Genomic DNA, 24,979 nt, shown 5'->3' with positions numbered 1-24,979 from the left:
AAACCTCGCAATAATTTCTGAATTAACAGTACTCGTACCATTATTCATGGTAATCATCACTCATTCTTTTTTTGAACATCTTGAACTGTTCTTTTAAGCAATCTTAGCACATACATGTTAATGAACAATGCTAGCCTCAATATGATTGATTAGGAATTCTCTTTGTTGATCTAATGGGTGTGATTAATGACCTTGACTGTCTATGAAGTCATCACAAGGTCAATTATCTTCGTTATACTTTGAATAATGAGGTCTTTAGCACTATCTCTGAATAATGAGGTCTTTAGCACTATCTCTGAACAATGAGGTCTTTAGCACTATCTCTGAACAATGAGGTCTTTAGCACTATCTCTGAATACAGGTACCAGGACTTGGCATAAAAAAGTACATACACAATAATATCAGGTAAACAAAAAGCAGCATAGTGCCTGAAAAAAACACAAAAAGTATTAATTACAGTGAATCCAAACCTCTTCAGGACTTTTAATTTTGTTCGGTTTTGGCCGATGTTCCGTTCAATCACGTTCACAACGCATACAATTTGATAGAACGGTGCTGAAGAACATGTTTGGTTTACAAAGGTTTACTGTTTATGCAGGATTCGGTTTAGCCAGGTTTCACTGTATTAAGTTATTTATTATTTCCTAGAACTAACACAGGGGCAATACCACTTTTGGTGAACTGTTAGTTTGTATTTTGTCTCTGGCTTTAACATGTTTCTTTTTAGTATTTTTGATGAAGGTAAATCGTGAAAAAGTGCGTTGGACGCATGAAATTTATGAAGAGTTATTTTGCATTATAGAAGTTAAATGTGCAGGTCATCTTTTAGTCATAACATTCTTAGAAATGAATAGCAGAGCAAATATTTTCCATGGAAATATGGTAAGCTTAAAATTCCCTCAACCCATCAAATTGAGTTTGAGTAAAGTCAGGAAATTTGATTGATTTGATGTTTGTCATTGTTTATGTCTTTGTGCATAGTTTTCTGATGAATAGGGTGTTGATGACTGATGTAATCTGTAGATTTTGTAGTATAGGTGGGCGTTGAATTCAAATAGAAAAGTTTCTCATTGACTAGTATGCAGATGCAGAATTTGTAATAAACTGCAATCAAGTATCCACAGAATAAAATTTTCCTGAATCCATTGATTCTAGAAAAAAAATAAAGCTAGAAATAAAACGAGACTTTTTCTTATTTCCATAAACTTTAATGTTATGGTTTTATAGTACTCCTGCTGACCAGAATGAGTCCAAATCATTTTAAAGTTTTCTCTATTTTATTTACATTTTGCCCAATATTTCATATTCTTTACACATTTTTATGTCCAGTTATTTCTATTCTTTTTTCTATCATTTTTGTGCTATTTTCACATTTCTAGATTGGTGTGAGAAAAATATTTCTCCTCACTAGTGAAATATCTGTCCTTAGCAAATGATTAGTCAAAATTTTATTATGATGTCAAAATGTATTGTTTTCTTCTTAATTGTCCTACTGTGACGTCATGAAAAAAGGCAACCATGTTTGATGACGTCACATATAAAGAACACAAGTTTCTAAAAAAAAAAAAAAAAAAGAGGATATAAATCATCAGAGAAACAGATTCCAATACAATAACTCGTGTATTACCATATTTCTCCACTCCCTAAAGTTCAATTTTATTTATTTAAAAAGCTTGGCAAGCCTCATGCTTTAAATATTAAAATTTAATTGTCTCGAGTGGAGAAATATCGTAATACACAGCTGGTTGAAGGGTAGGAATCTATATTTCTATCATTTCTCTTGCCCTTTTATTCTGTAATGCTTAATTTTTGTGTCCATTTTTCTCTATACTATTAACATCATCCAGACTTTTGATATCCTATATAAAACAAACCTTGAAAGTAATCACTTTTACCATCTTGAAATGTATAGTTGATCACAATCACAGCAAAGAATACTGCCCATAAGTGGACTTGGTTAAATACCATGTACAATTCAAATGGCTGAAAAAGAATGCAAAATAATGACCTTGTGACATGTCCAACATATTTGTTCTCATTATAACCCTGTAGCAGGTTTTTTGAAAGTGTTCAACACTATTTTGACTTTTTTCAATTCTGTTGTACAACATTTTCCTTGTACGTCATATTAGAATACAGTTTAGAGACCTCCAAATTTCAGTACACCTTTCAATCTTATTTCTGACAATTTTACTATAATTTAATAGTTAGTAAACCAATTTTTTATATCAATGCATGACATATATATCAAAATAAAATTGCATATAATTTATGTGATTAGTAATCACTAATTACCCCACATTTCATACTAACAAAAATATAAACTCTTTGAGAATTAGTTGACTAGTATAAAAGAGAGAGAGTAAAAATGAAAGGCATGATAAAATTCATAGGTTGATGACAAACAATGCAATGTCAAAAACATCATAGAAAACTAAAGACTTAACGTCATGAACCCATTCAAAACAGCAAGATCTTTGATTACGAGTTAAGTAATTTCTAACTTCACACTTGTTTTTGTCTGTAATAATATCCACAATACAAAATTTACATACTTACATATATAATATCTACAAGGACCAGCAAAGGAACCTCTATAGTACAAACTTGTATAGCTACACTTGTTCCTATTTCTATCCTGTAAAAATATTTATGGCGAGAATTATGAAATACACATCATAGAATGTCAATATCAGCTTCACTCTAGGTCACATACAGACACAGATTTTACGAAGTTTTCAATTTAGTATTCTAAGGAATGTCTTTTTATATTACATGTGACTTTGGTATTTAAGATGTATTTTCTTTAGAAGATAGATGTTTTACATTTCCACTTAAATAAAATAAAACAATTGGAAGACAGGACTTTGTGCAAAAAGCTGATTGTCCTTATATTCATTTGTAACTTCTAATGTAACTTCTAACTTCTAATCTGCAATCTGACACAAATTGTCAGTAAAATGAAAATGTATATTATATTTATATTTGTTTTTTTTCTTTTATTATTCAGAATCGAACATAGTGTAAAGTTTTCTTGTTTGAATTGTTTACATTTGTCATTTTGAGGCCCTTTTCAGCTTGCTATGCAATAAGTTTTTTGCTCATTGTTGAAGACCATAAAGTTACCAATAGTTGATAATGTCTGCATCATTTGGACTGTGGTGGTTAAATGTTTCATTTGCAATCATACCTTCATTATCTTGTTTTATATGTTGTATTAGTTTTGAGTTGATTATTTAGATTCATAAGTACCAATGTATCACTACAGCCACAGTATGTTGAGACCTTTGAATCTATAGTGATAAAGATTAATTATGGTCAAATCGTTGAAAAACAAAATTCATTGTGGTGTTACAATTAGAGGTGGGGAGGACGGGAGGCATTTAAATAGATTTATTATAGATGGTTGCATTTTCCTGATATTTCTATATGAATAACGTAAAATTCTATATTATAGGTGGACCCTCTCCCTACAATTTCATTCTGGAATAGCACTGGTGGCAACCTACCCTAAATTAATATTATTCTGTAATGCAAACTGTATACCATTGACTATCTCAGGCAGGGCAGGAATTAGTGACAAAAATGTCACACTCACAAAATACTGAAATATAAAGAATAATAATATAGTGAAGTAAGAAACAGTGTCAAAACTAAAAGAAGGATAACAATACCAATGTAGGGTTTTGTTGTTTTAATATTTTCCATTGTTCTAGAAAAGAAATATCAAACATCAGCCTAAAACAGACTGAAATGGCAATTAGGCCAGAGTCCTGATTCTTCTTTCTGGTATACATTTAAAGACTGACTTGTCTATTTGTAAACAAAAGGTATTTTTGAACAATATTTAAGTAGTACTGTAAATTCAGAAATTATTGTGTGCATATATCACTGCAGAATAACTATTGCCATTACTAACCCAATCACAGTATATGAAGTAATAAAAACCTTGCAATAACAGATGAAATTACCACAATAGAAGTGAAAAAACCCTGCCAAATACTAATATTGAGGGAAATAAGCAGTTGAAAATACTTAATATTCAATCAAGGGAAATAATCCAGATAAAAATTGTGGGGAATAATTCCTGTCTTATTATTATCCAATCTTTACTATACATAAATATTTTTTTTCAGTAAGTTTGTTGAGAAAGATTTTATATATGTTGTATTTATTACCGTAGACAGTTGTGTAGAGTTAAGAAAATTCTGTATGTTTTCTGTGACAATATCAGCACACACTCCAATTAACGTTGCCGCTGACAATAATATAACCATACTTTTAACTATACCCCATTGTGGAGAACCATGGCTGTGACCTGAAATATAAAACTACATCTCAGAAACAAAATAATCCTAACTAATTAATTTTAATTCCCTTCCTAATTATTTTCAGTTTATCAAAAAAATTTAAGAAGTTGATAAATACCTACTTTGTAAGCTTTGATTTTTTATTCGTCCCTACTCTCTATAATTCAGTTTCTTACTTCCATACCTAATTTTTTTATTCATATTTTAAACATAGATTACATCTTTTTCTGTTTTGTTGTTGATTTGTTGTGTATTTAACATATACTCTATGCTCCTTTACTTAATATTTATATAAAGGCTGCATCAACAGAAATTTCAAGGCATATATCAAATTATGATAGAATGGAAATGGGGAATGTGTCAAAGAGACAACAACCCGACCATATAAAAAAAAACAACAACAGAGGGTCACCAACAGGTCTTCAATGTAGCGATAATTCCCGCACTTGGAGGACGTCCTTCAGCTGGCCCCTAAACAAATATATACTAGTTCAGTGATAATGAACGCCATACTAATTTCCAAATTGTACACAAGAAACTAAAATTAAAATAATACAAGACTAACAAAGGCCAGAGGCTTCTGACTTGGGATGATTTATATATTGTATTTGTATTTCATCAAAACAAAAATCTGAATACTGTAAATTCAGATATTATTGCATGCATTTTATTATTGTGATTTTTTCATTTTGGACCAAAATGCTATTTTAATTTTTGCAATATTGAGAAAAATTCTGTTTAATTTATATAAAAAAATTCAAAATCGTAGTTTAAAATATTGCGATTATAACTAGTTGCATTTTTCGCGATAATAAACATCAAAATAATTTCTGAACTTACAGTATATATTATTCAAAAAACATACCCTGATGATTAACATTATCTCTCTTGAGTTGTTCTGCTGTGAAATCTACAGTCAGATGTGAAGTATGGGTCTTCAGTGTAAATATTAGTCCTATGATATAAGCTACTGGTAACATCAGACAAATGGCATACACCAAAGGTTTAATGTGTCTGTTATATAATGTTGTTTCTCTATCTACTCCAAACTGTAATGTATTAAAACAAACATAAGCAAGATGATATACCTCGTCCACACTATGCCTTTCTAAACCAGGTTTGACCCGAATTAGATAATCCGTGTTAAATTTAGATAGTGTGAACTCCTTAAACTGGGGCGAACATGGTTTTAAATTCCCCTTATTTGAGGTGGAGTTAATGTGGGGCAAACCCGGGGTTAACTACCTCACTTCTAAATGTGAACAGAAAGTGAAGTTAATGTGAGGTTGTTGCTATAGTGACATATATGACGTTGCTTAAATGAGTCTTCAATGTGACGTATCTTTTATGTGACATCATATATCGAATGACATCATGTTTTGACGGACATCACGTTACAATATTTTTTAAATGGGTCAAGAATTATATTACCCATATTAAATCAGCGGCAGCAAGCCCTGATATATATATATATATATATACAACTCGTCTAAACATCAACCCAACAATGTTAGATCTGTAAATTTGCTTTCGCAAATATATATATATATAAGTGCCTATAAATAGCAGCACATGACATACAAATCTATAGGAGTGTGGATTAATCAGTACAGAGATTAATTCAATTACACAAATAAAATTATAGATTGCCTAACAATGTAATTTTAACACACTATTTAGTATGTAAATATAAGAATGTTTAAAATATTTACAAAATGATGAAAATAAACGCAATATTTCGCTAGACCAACTAGCTTTATCAAGCGTGCATCAATCCAGGTGAAATCGGATGTAGATAATAAGAAACTTTTGCAGCTCAATGTATATGTTGAACTTAGCTGCCTTGAAAATAAGAAAATTTTGCAGCTCAATGTCTATGTTGAATTTGGATTGAGCTGCCTTAAAAATTAAAAAAAAATTTGCAGCTCCATGTATATGTTGCTATTGGATTTAGCTGCCTTAAAAATACATAATTGGAAGTGGAAATTAGCAACGTCCATTGGCCGATATTACGGGATAAAAAGGACGATGCTTTGTTTTTAAATTATTCTTTATCTTTCCTGTATCTTTTCTCGTCTTTTTCGTTAAGACCATCATATATATATAAGTGCATTTACCTTTGTTTAAAAACAATGATTATATATGGTTGCCATCCTTTTTTGGGGCAAAAAAAGTGTGCAATTTGAATAAAGTGCCATTATTTATAATCACTCTAAAATTGGCCAAGTTGATGGTGATCAAACTCCTCCAAAGTAGGCTGGAGTGCAGTAAAAAAATAAGACTTTAAAATAATGCATCTGTGATGGAAACAAATGTAAATATGTACCGTTGACGGATGTGGGTTACAATTTTGTCGCTAAATTTCTATTTTTGTTCAGAGGGAAAATCACAAATTGGGTTAATTTTTTTATCAAGTGTGAACTGGGGTTATTAATTCAGGTTCGACCTGGAGCTACTTTTATAGTGTGAACACGGTAATAGTGACAACAAAATTTTTATAAGAAGAATGTGTCTGAGGTTAGGAATGCTTCCTGGTGGAAAGTAAATAATTTGTAATTTTCCATGTTGTAAAGGGGCATGACTCTGGAATGGTAAGTGTCTGCCACTTTTGGTTCTTATCATTGTGTATGAGTTTCATTATATTTGCATGATGCATCATGAAGTTAGAGTGTGTAATTATGAAAATAGGGTCTGACGGTTAATGGTCCCATTGCCTACACTGGGGGCATAAAAAGTTTGATGTTGAATAACATTGCATCTATGGCAACAAATCTTATTTTGGAATTTGATCCATTTCCTTTTTTTTTTTTATTAAAATGAGATTGATCATAAAGAAATGAACAAGACAATAATTGTTTTAACATCTGATGAGCTCCCAATACCACTGTGGCAGTTGGATACAAAAGAGAAATGAAAGACACTTTTAAGAAATTCTTAATTCTAAAAACTAAAACAATATATTTAATTATGACTGAAACACTTTTAATCAACATGGAGCATAACAGGAAGATAGCTATAGTTTGAAACAATAAAGTCAATACTTTTAATGCAATTAGTTAACTTACAATGGAGTTGGTACACTGTTCACAATTTAAACCATATGTAGTATTCATCAATGTATCATTAGAACTATACATATTCTCACATTTCTCACAATTCATGTTGCCCAACACTTGAGAAAATATTGTTGGCGCAAATATTCCTGAAAAGAGAGTAAAATTAATGTACATGTACTGTGGATTCTTTCATTTTCATGGATAAAACTAAATTGTAGTTTCACGGTTCTGCCAAAATCAGTATACAAACCTATAGCAAATTTGTAATTTATTGAATGTTAAAATTTGTAATTCACACTGGCGTATCTAGAAATTTTCATAAGTGGGGGCCAACTGACTGCCTAAGAGGGGGCCCGCTCCAGTCACACTTCAGTGATTCCCTATATAAGCAACCAATATAGTTTGCTTAAATAAGCAACCACACCCTCCCTAAATCCACCTCTGAATCATCTTTACACAAGAAATCCATGAAAATTGGTATCCCATGGCCACTATTAATAATGAATACACAGTTTATGGTTTTATTGTTATAGTTTTAAACATCGAAAGTGTGACTTAAAAAGCATGGAAAATAAAGAAAGAATTTATATGATAAAAAAATGTACCCTTTTTAGATATTTAACATATTTAATACCTACCTCCAACACATACAAACATTAACAGACATGAAACACTAGCTGACTTTGGATTGAAACTCTGTGCTGTATATTTCAAACCACCAACTACCATACAAATGCCCTGATAAATATAAAATAATCATTTAATAGTGATTTTATGACAAAAAAAAGAACAGTAAAAATTCTTCTATTAAGTTTCGTAACATACTGGTAATACTGTTTTCAGTGTTGTTTGGTTACGATATTTTTCAGTATATGATTTCTTGAATAAAGTTATTCTTTTATAACATTGGCAAGTTGAAATAAGTAAGTAATGCAAGGAAAAATATCTATTTCAAGCATTTTTGTTTTTTTGAGACATCATTGTTAAATTCTTGTCAAGTCAGCAATTGTTGTATGACATCAGGAAGTGAAATTATTGGATTTATTCTACATTTGAAATTTTATATTTTTTGTGGGTTTTTATTTCACCGCAAAATCACAGTATTTCATTGCAACCAATGTCATGAATGTTATAATTCTTTGATGAATTGGCTATTTATATTTTTTGATTTTAAGGATGATCTACTGTATACTTACAGGAACTAGAAGAGTACATCCAATTATTGTACCTAAAATAGAACCAAAAACTGAAATGGGAAAATTGAATGGGCAAAAAAACACAAGAAATAACATTATTGGATTTTAATGGGGATTTTGTCATAATGATTTTTATCCTTTATATTTTGTTATGTTGATGATTTAGTTCATTTATTTGTTTTGCAGTCTATTGTCACGTTCATTTTCACTGAAATAGTGCAAATTAATGTTTAGGGGCCGGCTGAAGCCTGTCTCCAGTAGGGGGATTTTCTTGTTGAGTTGAAGACCAATTTGTGACCTTTGGCTGTTTTCTGCTTTTGGGTTGAGATGTTTTCTCTTTGACTCATTCCCAAGTTCCATTCTCAATTTTTTGTTGACATCACCATGCAAATTTTCTGCACTTTAGTTTCCAGATTAAAACAACTGGATCATTTATCAATGACAGTAACATTGCTATAAAAAGTTGAATACTTTTGCAGTTTTAAGGGGCAAATACTAGCTCCTCTTTTCTCATAAACTTAGAAACATACTAATATTTAAGTTAGAATGGATCCTTACCTGTTAGAGAGGCTTTGACAATTTCATTGAAACATAACTGGGTCCCTGCTTGTTTTCCTTTATTAAGAGCTACCACAAATATGATGAGCTCAACAATAGAACCAAAGGTAGCATTTACAACAGCACCAACTGCGACTGACGTCTGGGCTGATATACTGAAAATATGTATTAAAATATATTTGCATAAAATTTTAAAAACAATGTATCAGTTCATTTGAAAAAATAAACTACTTTACATCTACATGGTCATATTTTGAAATGAGTGAAGAAGTGACGATCAACTGCTTTTGCAAACGTTATCAATGACAGTAACATTATTATATACATTAAATTGTACCTTATTATAGACATTCCAATGTAATAAGTGAGTGGTATAATAGCCAAAGCACCAAGAACACACTTCTACAAAATAAAACAATTGTCCACGTTTACAAACTAAATAGAAATGAGCATTTTGTAAAAATTCATGCTGACTTCAAAACCTCTGTTACTGTTTGTGCAAAAAATGGTAACTTTTGAATAGATGTAAACTGTTATATTATATTCTCTGTTAATAAGTTTAGAAATTATTAAAAAACTAAGGTTCTATCTCCCTCTGACTAAGCTGACAGTATATTAATATGGATGTTCTTTTTATGTTCCCTTTCGGTCATATAGTTCCTGAGCGCCTTTTTAAGTATTTATTCATCCTTGACTTTCAATTTTTTTCATTTATGCTTTCCTGTTGAATATTAATTCAGAAAAATCCCTTTGGATGCACAAAATTAAAAAGTGTTTTTTTTCTCTCATTAAATGTTGTAGCTATTATAGAAATACATTTTTATATAAGTTGTATATTTTTGAATTAAGAAAATAAAAAACCTTCTAATTTTCTACATGATATCTATAACTTATTGTTAAATCTGATAACTTACAATTGGTGGAGTTACTATATCTGTATATCCAAATACTATAGACAGTATCACAAACACAAGAAGATCTGGCATGTGTTGAGGAAAATGCAATTATTAACATGGTTCAAAAATACATATGCAGGAAATTAGCTGGAAGTAAATTTCAAACGTTTATTAAAAAAGCCTGGTCATCATGCATCTATTTGAATATTTTTGCCACAGAGGTGAAAAGCTGACATCTTTCCTTTATAGAATATGTCATTGAGGTGGAAACCTATCAACACAAACAATAAAAAAAGGCATAAACCAGATGCTCCGCAGGGCGTAGCTTTATACGACCGCAGAGGTTGAACCCTGAACGGTTGGGGCAAGTATGGACACAACATTCAAGCTGGATTCAGCTCTAAATTTGGATTGTGATTAAATAGTTGACACAGCATAGGTTTCTGACACAGAATGAATGTGTTCTAATGAAATTAAAATTTTTGTTTTCTCTTAGAGCAATTCACTATGCTGTTGAATATTATTCCTCTCAAAAAAATGTTTGAAGAAATTTTCTTTTTATTTATGAAATTTCAAATGAGAAAATTGAACCCAATTTTTTTAATCACATCCCCCTTTCCCTTATTCCAAAACTAATCTCAATTAAAATTTCTAATGGAGTTTGCAACAATTACTACTCATTTAAATACATCATAAAATATTAAGATGTAAAAAAACTGCTTGTTATCACTGAATGGTAAAGATTATTTTAATTTATCAGTTGGTAGTAAAAAGTGAATATATACATTGTATATTGTATATATAACAAAGATTTAAGTTGATTCTGGACAAAGAAAGATAACTCCAAATAAAAAAAATTCTTACAATTAGATATTTCTTGCTTACTATTCTGGACAAAGAAAGATAACTCTAATTAAAAACAAAATTGCTATTTCACAATATTTTGCAATAAGATATTTCTTGCCATTGCGCAATACTGTGCAATTGAAAAGACTTGCTATTGCACAAAACTTAATATAATAATTTTAGATCCTAATTTGGACCAACTTGAAAACTGGGCCCATAATCAAAAATCTAAGTACATGTTTGGATTCAGCATATCAAAGAACCCCAAGATTTCAATTTTTGTTAAAATCAAACTAAGTTTAATTTTGGACCCTTTGGACTTTAATGTAGACCAATTTGAAAACAAGACCAACTAGAGGCTCTAAAGAGCCGGTGTCGCTCACCTTGGTACATTTGTATATGTGAATATTCAACAAAGGACACAGATGGATTCGTGACAAAATTGTGTTTTGGTGATGGTGATATGTTTGTAGATCTAACTTTACTGAACATTCTTGCTGCGTACATATATCCCCATCTATAATGATTGGCCCAGTAGTTTCAGTTGAAAGTGTTAGTAAAAATTTACAAATTTTATGAAAATTGTTAAAAATTGACTATCGATTCGTCTGAAATTTTCAGTGCAGATAGATCTTGACCTGATAAACAATTTAACCCATGCCAGTTTTGCTCTTAATGCTTTTGTTTTTGAGTTATAAGCCAAAAACTGCATTTTATCCCATGTTCTATTTTTAGCCATGGCAGCCATCTTGGTAGGTTGACCAGGTCAACGGACACAATTTTTAAACTAGATACCCCAATGATGATTGTGGCCAAGTTTGGTTTAATATGGCGCAGTAGTTTCAGAGGAGAAGATTTTTGTAAAAGATAACTAAGATTTACGAAAAAATGGTTAAAAATTGACTATAAAGGGCAATAACTCCTAAAGGGGTCATTTGACCATTTCGGTCATGTTGACTTATTTGTAAATCTTATTTTGCTGAACATTATTGCTGTTTACAGTTTATCTCTATCTATAATATTTTTTAAGATAATAACCAAAAACAGCAAAATTTTCTTAAATTTTGCTAATTTAGGGGTAGCAATCCAACAACAGGTTGTTCGATTCATCTGAAATTTTCGGGGCAGATAGATCTTGACCTGATAAACAATTTTACCCCCATGTCAGAATTGCTCTAAATGCTTTGGTTTTTGAGTTATAAGCCAAAAACTGCATTTTACCCCTATGTTCTATTTTTAGCCATGGCGGCCATCTTGGTTGGTTGACCGGGTCACCGGACACAATTTTTGAACTAGATACCCCAATGATGATTGTGGCCAAGTTTGGTTTAATTTGGCCTAGTAGTTTCAGAGGAGAAGATTTTTGTAAAAGTTAACGCAGGACGATGACGGACGACGACGACGGACGACGCCGGACGCAAAGTGATGAGAAAAGCTCACTTGGCCCTTTGGGCCAGGTGAGCTAAAAATGAGGAATCTACATACACAGTTAGATTTGGCATATCAAAGAACCCCATTTATTCAATTTTTGATGAAATCAAACAAAGTTTAATTTTGGACCCTGATTTGGACCAACTTGAAAACTGGGCCGATAATCAAGAATCTAAGTACATTTTTAGATTCAGCATATCAAAGAACCCAACCGATTCATTTTTTGTCAAAATCAAACGAAGTTTAATTTTGGACCCTTTGGGCCCCTTATTCCCAAACTGTCAGGACCAAAACTCCCAAAATCAATACCAACCTTCCTTTTATGGTCATAAACCTTGTGTTTAAATTTCATAGATTTCTATTTACTTATACTAAAGTTATGGTGCGAAAACCAAGAAAAATGCTTATTTGGGTCCTTTTTTGGACCCTACTTCCTAAATTGTTGGGACCTTAACTCCCAAAATCAATACCAACCTTCCTTTTGTGGTCATAAACATTGTGTCAAAATTTCATTGATTTCTATATACTTAAACTAAAGTTATTGTGCGAAAATCAAGAATAATGCTTATTTGGGCCCTTTTTTGGCCCTTAATTCCTAAACTGTTGAAACCAAAACTCCCAAAATCAATACCAACCTTTCTTTTATGGTCATAAACCTTGTATTTAAATTTCATAGATTTCTATTTACTTAAACTAAAGTTATTGTGCGAAAACCAAGAATAATGCTTATTTGGGCCCTTTTTTAGCCCCTAATTCCTAAACTGTTGAAACCAAAACTCCCTTAATCAATCCCAACCTTTCTTTTGTGGTCATAAACCTTATGTCAAAATTTCATAGATTTCTATTAACTTAAACTAAAGTTATAGTGTGAAAACCAAGAAAATGCTTATTTGGGCCCTTTTTGGCCCCTAATTCCTAAAATGTTGGGACCAAAACTCCCCAAATCAACACCAACCTTCCTTTTATGGTCATAAACCTTGTGTTTAAATTTCATAGATTTCTATTTACTTATACTAAAGTTATGGTGCGAAAACCAAGAAAAATGCTTATTTGGGTCCCTTTTGGGCCCCTAATTCCTAAAATGTTGGGACCAAAACTCCCAAAATCAATACCAACCTTCCTTTTGTGGTCATAAACCTTGTGATAAAATTTTATAGATTTATATTCACTTTTACTAAAGTTAGAGTGCGAAAACTAAAAGTATTCGGACAACGACGATGACAACGACGACGACGACGACGCAGATGACGACGCCAACGTGATAGCAATATACGACGAAATTTTTTTCAAAATTTGCGGTCGTATAAAAACACTAAATAGAGGTTTCACATTTCTTTTGTTTTTAAAATATACACTGCCTCTGCTGTTTAATGATCCAGTAACAGAACCAATACATGAGTAAAAAATTAAAATCTGGAATAAAAAGTTTAAATTGTACGCAAGGATACTGACTAAGATGATGTTCATTCCATCTATACTGTATTTGTAGTAGTATATATTGACACTCTTAGGAATAAACAATATAATCTCACTCTGTTTTACTTTACTCTCCTAAAAAAAGACAAGAAAAACCATCATATGAAGTATTTTCATGTACAAATTTTATGCTTTTAAGTCTGTTTATTATCATTCATTCTTTTGGTGAGTACTTTTAAATCTTATCTTTATTGACTAGGATTGCCAGATTTTTTTTTCTCTCTATGAAGTATAAGATTTTCCATAAATAAAGACTGGCCACCACAATATAATCAAGTGTTCTGAGTAATCAAGTAGTGTTAAACACCAAAAATTCAATCAATCAATTATCATTTTTTTTAATTTTCTTACTGGGAATGTTCAGACAGGACGTGTTAAACACACATGATATATGAACAATGTATTTCTTCAGATGAATGGATGCATTAATTATTGTTATTCCTACCTTAAAGTTAGCTTATGTTTTGTCTTTATTCATAATTGTGTCAGGTTACTCATTTATAAAAGCATACAACATGAGAGTATTATTGGATACACCCAAACAAATCATAGCTGTACCAAAAGTATAGCATTACCTGGCTATATTCATTAACCTCATCAATATGTATTTGTTCTGGAGGAAGAAATATGAGGCTTGTTAGACTTTTCAAATTCATCTGAAAAAGAAAAAAATGTACAAAGAATAAAAATTTATCATTTTAATTACAGCATACATCATTTCTGTATTAACTCCTTTTAAGGTTATGATTTGACAAATTTGGTTTATTTCATGACATATACTGACTATAGACACAAAACTGTACAGGTTCATTTTGAAATTTTCAATGGGCTGGCAGCACATACATATAAAAGAGTTGAATGTTTTTTTAATATTTTCAGAATTTTAAATTCAGTTCTTTATAACCTTTTCAAAGAATGAATCAGAATAAAATAAATAAGGGCAGCCTTTAGCCTTGCAGTCATAAAATATTCCTGCCCAATACCTGTACTCAGACTCAGAACTCAACCAATCAAAATATCGGATTAAGTGTTTTAAGTACCCATTTTGTACTCAAAGCACTGAGTAAAGGTATATGATTATCAAATGATGTGTGGATTTCTGATTATCTTTGAAAGATGATTTAATGGCCTCTATATATTCACCTTCTTTGCATGATGTCTCATTAGAAACTATAACTAACATTTTCTTACCAATTCAATAAAATTAATATAGCAGTTGTCTCTATAGGTACTGAAAGTTTGGAGTTTTAGAAAAAAAATTTTAAGGGAATTTACATGTTCCAGAAAGCATGGAGTCTATAAATATTTATTTGATAATACAATAATAACCAATGTATTTCGAAGGATCTTATGAAACTTTATTTACCTTAGCAATTGGCATAGATATCACAAATAGCCATGATACAATCATTCCAACTGCATGCATTAGGACCAATATAGGTACACATAACATCAACCATACATAGCTCTGAACTTTGCACTGAAATGTAATATTTATGATATCAATTAAAATAACATTTTTTTAAATTGAGCCATTTTTATGAACTTCCAGAAAATCTAAATAAAATTTTAATACATAGAGGCTTCTATTAAAATTTACAAGTCTACAATACATAAGCAATAACTGTTTAGTGTCATTAGATATCAGCTGTATTTGCACAAAGCTAAGAAATAGATGTAATACAAGCTTCAGCAACAGAGTATGTGTTTTTGGTATACAATGTGAAAATCTAAAAGGGTTTTATACTACTGAGACACAGTATTACTGTGATTACAACAAATGATTTATTTAAATTCCGCGAGGTGAACCAACGCCTGTGAAATCGTTTTGGTAGAGTCCCTGAAGTGGATACCTTGGTATGCCGGGTTGTCAAATCATGCAAATGAATGCAATCCTCAAATAATAATTAAAATTGACAACAACACTTCAAAAGATCTGCAATTTTATTATCTATGTCTACATGTTTCGCCTGCAAGGCAGGCTTCATCAGGACAATTTTTATACAGAAATTGAGCCCCTGAAGTACTCCAAAGTGGTGCATTGAATTTGACGTCGTCATGGTGAGAGAAACAATGAAAAGTGAAAGTAGCAATACAGAGTTATAAATAGATAAGATAAATATAGAAAATTAAAGTTTGTATACAATGTAACTTGAGTTCGTTTTACTATTATATGATATATGAAATTGTTCTAAAGGCTTGGCATCTAATAGGACGAACTTCCCATGGTTCCTACCACTTCGCAAGGCTTCTCTTCCAACCTGGCCAAAGTTGGAGGTTACTACTTCCCGGCGCGTAGGCAACAATAGGAAGATTATGATCGCCGCTGTGGATAATAAAATTGTCAAAAACTGTTTCTTTGTTAATTATTTGGTGACTATATAATTTTTGGATCGTCTGCAGTAGTTGGTCTGTATAATGGCATAGTTGTGAATTCCTAGTTCATTTAAGATCGGCCCCCGTGGTACGTTTCTTCTGCAATCATTTATATCTGCTATCATTTATAGATGTATAGGTGGTATCGGACATCTTGGTCATCTTGATTCAGTTGTTATTTCGTTGTAAGTATGGAATATTCATTGGTCCATGTATATGCTGGTGGCCTGTAGATCGGCGCTGTTAGCTTGGCGGTTCCTTTCGGATGCAGGGGTTCACGATTAAATAATAAATTAAATTCCGCGAGGTGAACCAACGCCTGTGAAATCGTTTTGGTAGAGTCCCTGAAGTGGATACCTTGGTATGCCGGGTTGTCAAATCATGCAAATGAATGCAATCCTCAAATAATAATTAAAATTGACAACAACACTTCAAAAGATCTGCAATTTTATTATCTATGTCTACATGTTTCGCCTGCAAGGCAGGCTTCATCAGGACAATTTTTATACAGAAATTGAGCCCCTGAAGTACTCCAAAGTGGTGCATTGAATTTGACGTCGTCATGGTGAGAGAAACAATGAAAAGTGAAAGTAGCAATACAGAGTTATAAATAGATAAGATAAATATAGAAAATTAAAGTTTGTATACAATGTAACTTGAGTTCGTTTTACTATTATATGATATATGAAATTGTTCTAAAGGCTTGGCATCTAATAGGACGAACTTCCCATAGTTCCTACCACTTCGCAAGGCTTCTCTTCCAACCTGGCCAAAGTTGGAGGTTACTACTTCCCGGCGCGTCGGCAACAATAGGAAGATTATGATCGCCGCTGTGGATAATAAAATTGTCAAAAACTGTTCCTTTGTTAATTATTTGGTGACTATATAATTTTTGGATCGTCTGCAGTAGTTGGTCTGTATAATGGCATAGTTGTGAATTCCTAGTTCATTTAAGATCGGCCCCCGTGGTACGTTTCTTCTGCAATCATTTATATCTGCTATCATTTATAGATGTATAGGTGGTATCGGACATCTTGGTCATCTTGATTCAGTTGTTATTTCGTTGTAAGTATGGAATATTCCTTGGTCCATGTATATGCTGGTGGCCTGTAGATCGGCGCTGTTAGCTTGGCGGTTCCTTTCGGATGCAGGGGTTCACGATTAAATAATAAATTAAATTCCGCGAGGTGAACCAACGCCTGTGAAATCGTTTTGGTAGAGTCCCTGAAGTGGATACCTTGGTATGCCGGGTTGTCAAATCATGCAAATGAATGCAATCCTCAAATAATAATTAAAATTGACAACAACACTTCAAAAGATCTGCAATTTTATTATCTATGTCTACATGTTTCGCCTGCAAGGCAGGCTTCATCAGGACAATTTTTATACAGAAATTGAGCCCCTGAAGTACTCCAAAGTGGTGCATTGAATTTGACGTCGTCATGGTGAGAGAAACAATGAAAAGTGAAAGTAGCAATACAGAGTTATAAATAGATAAGATAAATATAGAAAATTAAAGTTTGTATACAATGTAACTTGAGTTCGTTTTACTATTATATGATATATGAAATTGTTCTAAAGGCTTGGCATCTATTAGGACAAATGATTTATTTGTATAAAAGAAGCATGATTTTGCATATATTTTGGTTAAATGCATTTTGAAACAGTTGCATATTTTTTTCTTTTCTTGAAAATCAATTAAAAATTTGAGCAAAATATAGTATACATGTCTATCTGAAGTTACCCTGAAAATTCAAATATCACAACTTACCCAAAATGAGACACATGTTTCTGTGACTGTATTTTTCTGTATTAAAGGTTTATGCTCTTCACTACCACTGTCATTGGAGGAAGAACTTGTGTGATATGAATATGTCAATCCATTAGGTGAGGTCTGTAAAATATAGGCATTCTGATCAAGAGGAATTTCATTATTGTAACCACTATATTTTGAATTCACCTACATGAGGAACTGTTCAAACTAAACACCATATCAATATGAATATATTTCAACAATATACATTCATTCCTCTTAATAGTTGTAAATGGGTAAAGAGGTCAGCCAGATTTGATATTTCATTCTTTTTGTTTAATTGCAAATGAATTAGAGTATTTAAAGTATAATAAGGGAGAAAAAGCAAGACACATTGCTTTATCATGTTTATTACATAAGTTTTATAGAAGTTTAATATTTGATATATAGGTGTATTTATCAAGAAAGATTCCTAGGCTTTATATACTTACAATGTAGACAAATTTCCTAAATGGCCAAAGATAGTATCTTGACATCTTTAAGCAAAACAACCCTGTAAAATATATTATATTTTGTTTAATTTCTACATCTATCTTTGGTCCATATTTGCAAGTATTTAGAGAATTTTCAAAAGGTCACAAAAAATCTCTTTGTAGAATAGAAATATAAAACTTCCTGTAATTCTGTTTGCATTTGTGACAGAATTGCTTCCCTTAGTAAATGTGGTAGATACTTAGTCAGCCGTAAGCAGTTGAGCTTAGGAGGTACTTCTTCAGCTCAGTTTATATTACACACTGCCTTGTAACATCGAGTTCCTGGGTTGGAGTCCCAGTGGAGACATAGAATATTTTGTAAGACAAATCATGTTCAAGGGTGACACATTTTTTTATAAATTATTAAGTTATAAATTTTGACAAGACATATGTTAATTAGTATATACATGTACACATTGGTTAATTATGAAAAAGATGCATGGTTTCTCAATCAACAACAGTGCATTAGGGGTTGAACAACTCTACACTGAATGATCTGTTCACAACTGAAATATGGTTGACAAGTACAAATTATTTCCTCAAAACTGTATTTCTTAGAGGTTCTAATGGTTCTTACCGTAATGTCTGCCAACAATGGTAAGATACATGACCAGCCCCAGAACTAGATATATAACAGCCTGCCACCATCCAAACAATATCACATACAGTACATTAAATACCACAGATCTAGGTGCTGCAATCATATTATACATAAATTATATATCATTTTCTTTAATTCTTTCCCAATAAACTCATTATAGATACCAGGATTGCAATTTTGTTTTTGCACTAGACACATGTTTCATCTGAAATTGCTATTGTGACGCCATGAAAAAGGGCAAATATGCCTGAAGACGTCACATAAAATAGAACACATCTTTTTTGCATATCATTATAAAAAGAAGAGGCTCTCAAGAGCCTGAATCGCTCACCTGAATTTTTTTGGTTTAATCTCTCATCAATGATTATTTTTGCTTTTCAATTTATTTAAATGTTCTTTGAATCGTCCTATTTTCTTCAAAAACCAAAAAAAATCATTTTCTCCTATGTTCTATTTTAGCCATAGGAGCTATGTTTCTTGACATGCAAGGAAATGAAATATAAAATTTATACTAGATACTCTGAAACTCTGAAACTCATTTAGCCTAAGTTTGGCTGAAATTGATACAGCAGTTTCAAAAGAGAAGATTTTTTAAAGTAAGTCAATAGATGAACAAATTGTGAAAAAAGTCTTTAAAGGGCAATAACTCCTAAAGAGGTCAATTGACAATTTTGGTCAAATTAACTTATTTGTAGATCTTACTTTGCTGATCATTTTTGCTGTTTACAGTTTATATATAATAATATTCAAGATAATGACCAAAAACTGCAAAATTTCCTTAAAATTACCAATTAAGTGGCAGCAACCCAACAATTGGATGTTTGATTCATCTGAAAATTTCAGGGCTGATAAATATTGACCTAATGAACATTTTTACTCCATGTCAGATTTGCTCTTAATGCTTTCGTTTTTGAGATATAAGCCAAAAACTGCATTTGACCCCTATGTTCTATTTTAAGTAACGGCGGCCATGTTTTTTGACGGATCAAAAATCAAAGCACACACTTTGTGCAGGATAATCTAAGGAACAATCATGCTAAGTTTTAACCAAATCCATTCAGTAGTTTCAGAGGAGAAGATTTTTTAAAGTTAGCAAATATGATGAACAAATTGTGAAAAATTGTCATTAAAGGACAATAACCCCTTAAGGGGTCAATTGACAGTTTTGGTCATATTAACTTATTTGTAGATCTTACTTTGCTGATCTTTTTTGCTGTTTACAGTTTATCTTTATCTATAATAATATTCAAGAAAATGACCAAAAACTGCAAAATTTCCTTAAAATTAACAATTAAGTGGCAGCAACCCAACAATGGTTTGTTTGATTCATCTGAAAATTTCAGGGCTGATAGATCTTGACCTAATGAACATTTTTACTCCATGTCAGATTTGCTCTAAATGCTTTTGTTTTTGAGATATAAGACAAAAACTGCATTTGACCCCTATGTTCTATTTTAAGTAACGGCGGCCATGTGTTTTGACGGATCAAAAATCAAAGCACACACTTTGTGCAGGATAATCTAAGGAACAATCATGCTAAGTTTTAACCAAATCCATTCAGTAGTTTCAGAGAAGAAGATTTTTTAAAGCTAGCAAATATGATGAACAAATTGTGAAAAATTGTCATTAAAGGACAATAATCCCTTAAGGGGTCAATTGACAATTTTGGTCATATTAACTTATTTATAGATCTTACTTTGCTGATCTCTTTTGCTGTTTACAGTTTAACTTTATCTATAATAATATTCAAGATAATGACCAAAAACTGCAAAATTTCCTTAAAATTACCAATTAAGTGGCAGCAACCCAACAATGGTTTGTTTGATTCATCTGAAAATTTCAGGGCTGATAGATCTTGACCTAATGAACATTTTTACCCCCTGTCAGATTTGCTCTAAGTGCTTTCATTTTTGAGATATAAGACAAAAACTGCATTTGACCCCTATGTTCTATTTTAAGTAATGGCGGCCATGTTTTTTGACGGATCAAAAATCGAAGCGCACGTTTTGTGCAGGATATACTAAGGAACAATCATGTTAAGTTTCATTCAAATCCATTTAGTAGTTTCAGAGGAGAAGATGTTTGAAAAATTGTTAACGACTACAGGCGACGACGACGACGACAACGGACGCCAAGTGATGAGAAAAGCTCACATGGCCTTTTAGGCCAGGTGAGCTAATAAAATTAGTAGAGAAACTGATCCCACCACAAAATCTCATGAAATAAGGTATTTATCAACTCCCAACAGTTAAATTTTGTATAATTAAAACACTCTGCAAGCCTTGCATTTTAATTTGAAAATTTTATTTTGAGATCACACTCAATGCATTGATATAATCTATACTTTATCAGAATTCATATTTCTATTCACGGTTACAGTTACGAAGTAAATCATTTGTAAATAGGGACAAAGCAAATGGTACAACTAGATTTAAAAATGACGTATAAGTACCCATTTGGCATTTATATCAAATGAATGTTAGGAAAGACCATTAAAAATTATCACTGAAATACAGACCTTGTTCTAGTTTGATCTTGTTGACATCAGCATAGAGATTCTGTACAGTTTCAGATCTATTATGTAAAGGTCTCTGAGTAACATGTCCCTTCCATTTCTTAAATCCAAACTAAAATGTACAACAATACAAATTACCAGAAAATTATAAGATATCTAGATCTTATTCTTTCATTGTACCATAACATTTATATAAATTATTTTAAATGGTACCATCATATTGTTGATGCTATATGATTACCCTTTATAGAAGTGTTTTATGACACTCAAAAATTAATATTAAATTTTAGTTAACATGGTTAATGCTTTAATCATTGTTAATTTTCTAAACTTTTATCAAAAAATTTTAAGACTTAATTTCTAGTAACTGCAGGTAGTATAATGTTTACAAGCAATGTTTCTTTGATAGTGTTAATATGTCCCATTGCTAACACTGGTAATTCATTATCAATACACTGCAGTAAGTTGAATGGTTGAATGATGGTGGGCTAAGCATCCAACAGTTAATTTAAGAGAAGAACATACATGTAGCTATATTATGAATATGACCAGTGTTCTATGACTACAAAAAGTAAAGGCCAATTTACAATAAACAAACACTTACCTAAAAAGTTATAAAAAGTATAAGGCAGTTGTTATTGCAGAAATAATACAGGAGTTGTCTCATTTTGCCCTTTGCTGAATTGATATTGATGTAAGATGAAATAACATGCATACACTATATACTGTGAAAGTACTTCAATTCGTGGATATCAGTTTTCGTGGTTTGAGTAATATTTACATGTTCATGGGTTTTTAAAGTCGTGGATTTTAGTTTTCTAAAAAAAAGTATTGAAAAATTAAAGTCTTTAGAAACTAAGGTTACAAAGTCTGGATTGAAGGAAATTGCAAAGTAAACATTGACCTGTGTGAATCGTAGTGATAACACTAATCAACCCAAGATAAAGTGCTCAACAGATTAAAGACCATCAACGGTTTTAATTGGGCTATAAACATGTCACCTAAAGAAAGCAGTAACATGAACAAATGCTATAAAAGTATTGTTATTGTCAAATAATTCTTGTTTAAATCAAGTCCAGCATGAAATTATTATTTCCCATATGTACGAGAACTATGAGGATATAAAATGAACACTTTATCATACTAGCATATCAATACCGAAAATCTTACTTTCATCGATGAAATATATTTTTTATGAGAATCAAAAAGACCAAAAGTTGTAGTTTAGGTTATTAAAAATTAGATGGGTATAAACCTGCATGCGGTTGTACTTCTGTGACTGCTATTAAAGTATTCTCAGATTATGCGTTATTCAATATAGCCTCTTGATCATATCAGTAGTCACACCTACTAATGGGGATGTTGCCATGTCTTGGTTTGGACAATGGTTGTTTTATTTTGTTGGACACTTAAATTCGTAGATAAAGTCATCCATGAAAACCACGAAAATTGGTACCCCACGAATAAAAGTACTTTCACAGTATATATAACAGTTTTTTGAAATAGGGCTATTTTTAACATGTCTACTGTTGAAAATTGAAGTGTATAATGTTGGATGTAAGATATCTATAAGATTGTTGGGTGTTATATTGCATTCTCTGTACAAAAATGTCTATATAACCATGATAACATATATTCAACTATTTTATTTAATTTTAATTTTCTGATGACTAACATAACTACATCATGTACATTTATATATATATATATATACATCTGTTTAACCATTTTAGTACAAAAGAATATAGATCAATATACAAATATATAAAACATATTCAACGTTTTTTTTTTTAATTTTAAGTTCCATTTTTCATAGGACTAAGGCATATTTGTCCTTTAAGTCATATACTTACTCTATAGTTATTACAGATTTTGGTTTCCTCCACATCTTTTTCTGACAAACTTGATGTGATGGAACTTAGATTTTGTCGCCTTCTGATAATGGAGCTTTCACTTTTATGCCTCCTTAAACCATTGGTGATGTCTTCTCCATTTGAGTCAATACTTATAAATGCAGACTCCGGCACATCTTTCTCAGAAAAATTCTGTGGTTTTTCAAATAAAGTATCTGACATTTTATACTGTAGAGTGTATGGAAAAAATGCTGAAAAATAATCAAAAGATTTTTTTTTATCATTCATGACACATGTGACAGTTAATTGAGTTTAAAATATTAAATTAATGAAAGCAGATTACTTAAAAGTACATTTGTATTATCATGATTATCATTTTCTCTCCGACATCTTCAAGTTTTTGTTTGTTTTCAAAAGTTTTTTTTTTTAATTTCATATTTGGATGAGCATCTGAAAGCTTCTGTGAGTAAAGTGAACCTCAGGCACGACATAACACAGACAAACCTGTGATTAATGCAAAAATTGAAAAAAAATCAGTTCCACCAGGGACTTTTTATACTAATGTTAGTATAGAAAGTCCCTGGTTCCACAGCTGATGCTTAATAAGTGAGACTTAAAGTACATATACATGAAGTTATCTGAGGTATTTATGGTACGTCAGGATTGTAAACGGAAACCTGAATTAATTTTCCATTGTTCTCCTCACAGCATCAGCATGATCAGAGAATTTAGACATGTCAAGTCTGGTGTCAAAGCAAGTTCAATCAGTTTATATCTGATACTCTCTGTAGTGTAGCTAGGAACTGTATATCTATATATTTAATATACATGTTCCTGAGTGTAGATGTAATATAGAAGGATTATAATCTTATTTTTTGCTTTAAAGCCTTCATTAAAGGCTTATTCATTTCCTGCTTTGACACTTTAGGAAGGCATTAAAGCAAAAAATAAAATAATCTTTCTAGACATCCTAACCTCCGATAATTTTGAACAAGTAGTTAACGTTCATTATCACTGAACTAGTATATATTTGTTTACTTTTAGGGGCCAGCTGAAGGACGCCTCCGGGTACGGGAATTTCTTGCTACATTGAAGACCTGTTGGTGACCTTCTGCTGTTGTTTGTTTTTTATTTGGCCGTCTTGTTGTCTCTTTGACACATTCCCCATTTCCATTCTCAATTTTAAGCACTAATCAGGATATGATCAATGATGATTGGGGTTAGGCAGTTTGCATGTACATGATGTGGGTCCCACTATGATATGAAGTGTAAAGACATTGAATAGATAGCATGAAACAAACCTAAACATCACAACTGTAAATTAATAACAGAGTATTCTTTTCTGACTGAAGCTGTAATGAAACAGGTACATTTTTGTAGACTAAAAAACAGAACATCCTGGATCTTGAACTTTGCCTGTGGTTCACTATGAATTGAGCGCAGTTTCTATTTTCTTGAACAAAAGTTAACCAAAGGATTCTTTTATTCTCCCTTTATTTTATATTTCAAACAAAGCTTGTGTGATATTCTAAATAGCTTTTAAAAAAGTCACAAGTTTTTGTTTATTTTTGGCAATAAA

General features: G+C 31.5%; 1 protein-coding gene across 1 annotated transcript; it reads right to left on the bottom strand.

Moving 5' to 3' along the window:
- Window positions 1-174: 174 nt before the first annotated feature.
- Window positions 175-24,979, bottom strand: LOC134695744 (uncharacterized). The gene is made up of 21 exons (XM_063557147.1): window positions 24,702-24,979; window positions 23,401-23,651; window positions 21,551-21,659; window positions 19,009-19,125; window positions 18,390-18,451; window positions 17,917-18,039; window positions 15,136-15,249; window positions 14,345-14,425; window positions 13,742-13,844; window positions 10,035-10,099; window positions 9,458-9,522; window positions 9,121-9,275; window positions 8,563-8,594; window positions 8,005-8,104; window positions 7,376-7,512; window positions 5,176-5,359; window positions 4,179-4,318; window positions 3,510-3,604; window positions 2,560-2,638; window positions 1,875-1,983; window positions 175-428 (listed from the first exon to the last, which is right to left on the bottom strand). The coding sequence occupies exons 2-21, from the start codon at window positions 23,620-23,622 to the stop codon at window positions 346-348; spliced, it is 2,175 nt and encodes a 724-aa protein (XP_063413217.1). The 5' UTR covers window positions 23,623-23,651; window positions 24,702-24,979; the 3' UTR covers window positions 175-345.

The sequence above is a fragment of the Mytilus trossulus genome, chromosome 14 (genome assembly GCF_036588685.1).
Source record: "Mytilus trossulus isolate FHL-02 chromosome 14, PNRI_Mtr1.1.1.hap1, whole genome shotgun sequence".
Classification (NCBI taxonomy): domain Eukaryota; kingdom Metazoa; phylum Mollusca; class Bivalvia; order Mytilida; family Mytilidae; genus Mytilus; species Mytilus trossulus.
The sequence above is the reverse complement of the archived record's forward strand: the minus strand, read 5'-3'. Positions and strand labels throughout refer to the sequence as shown.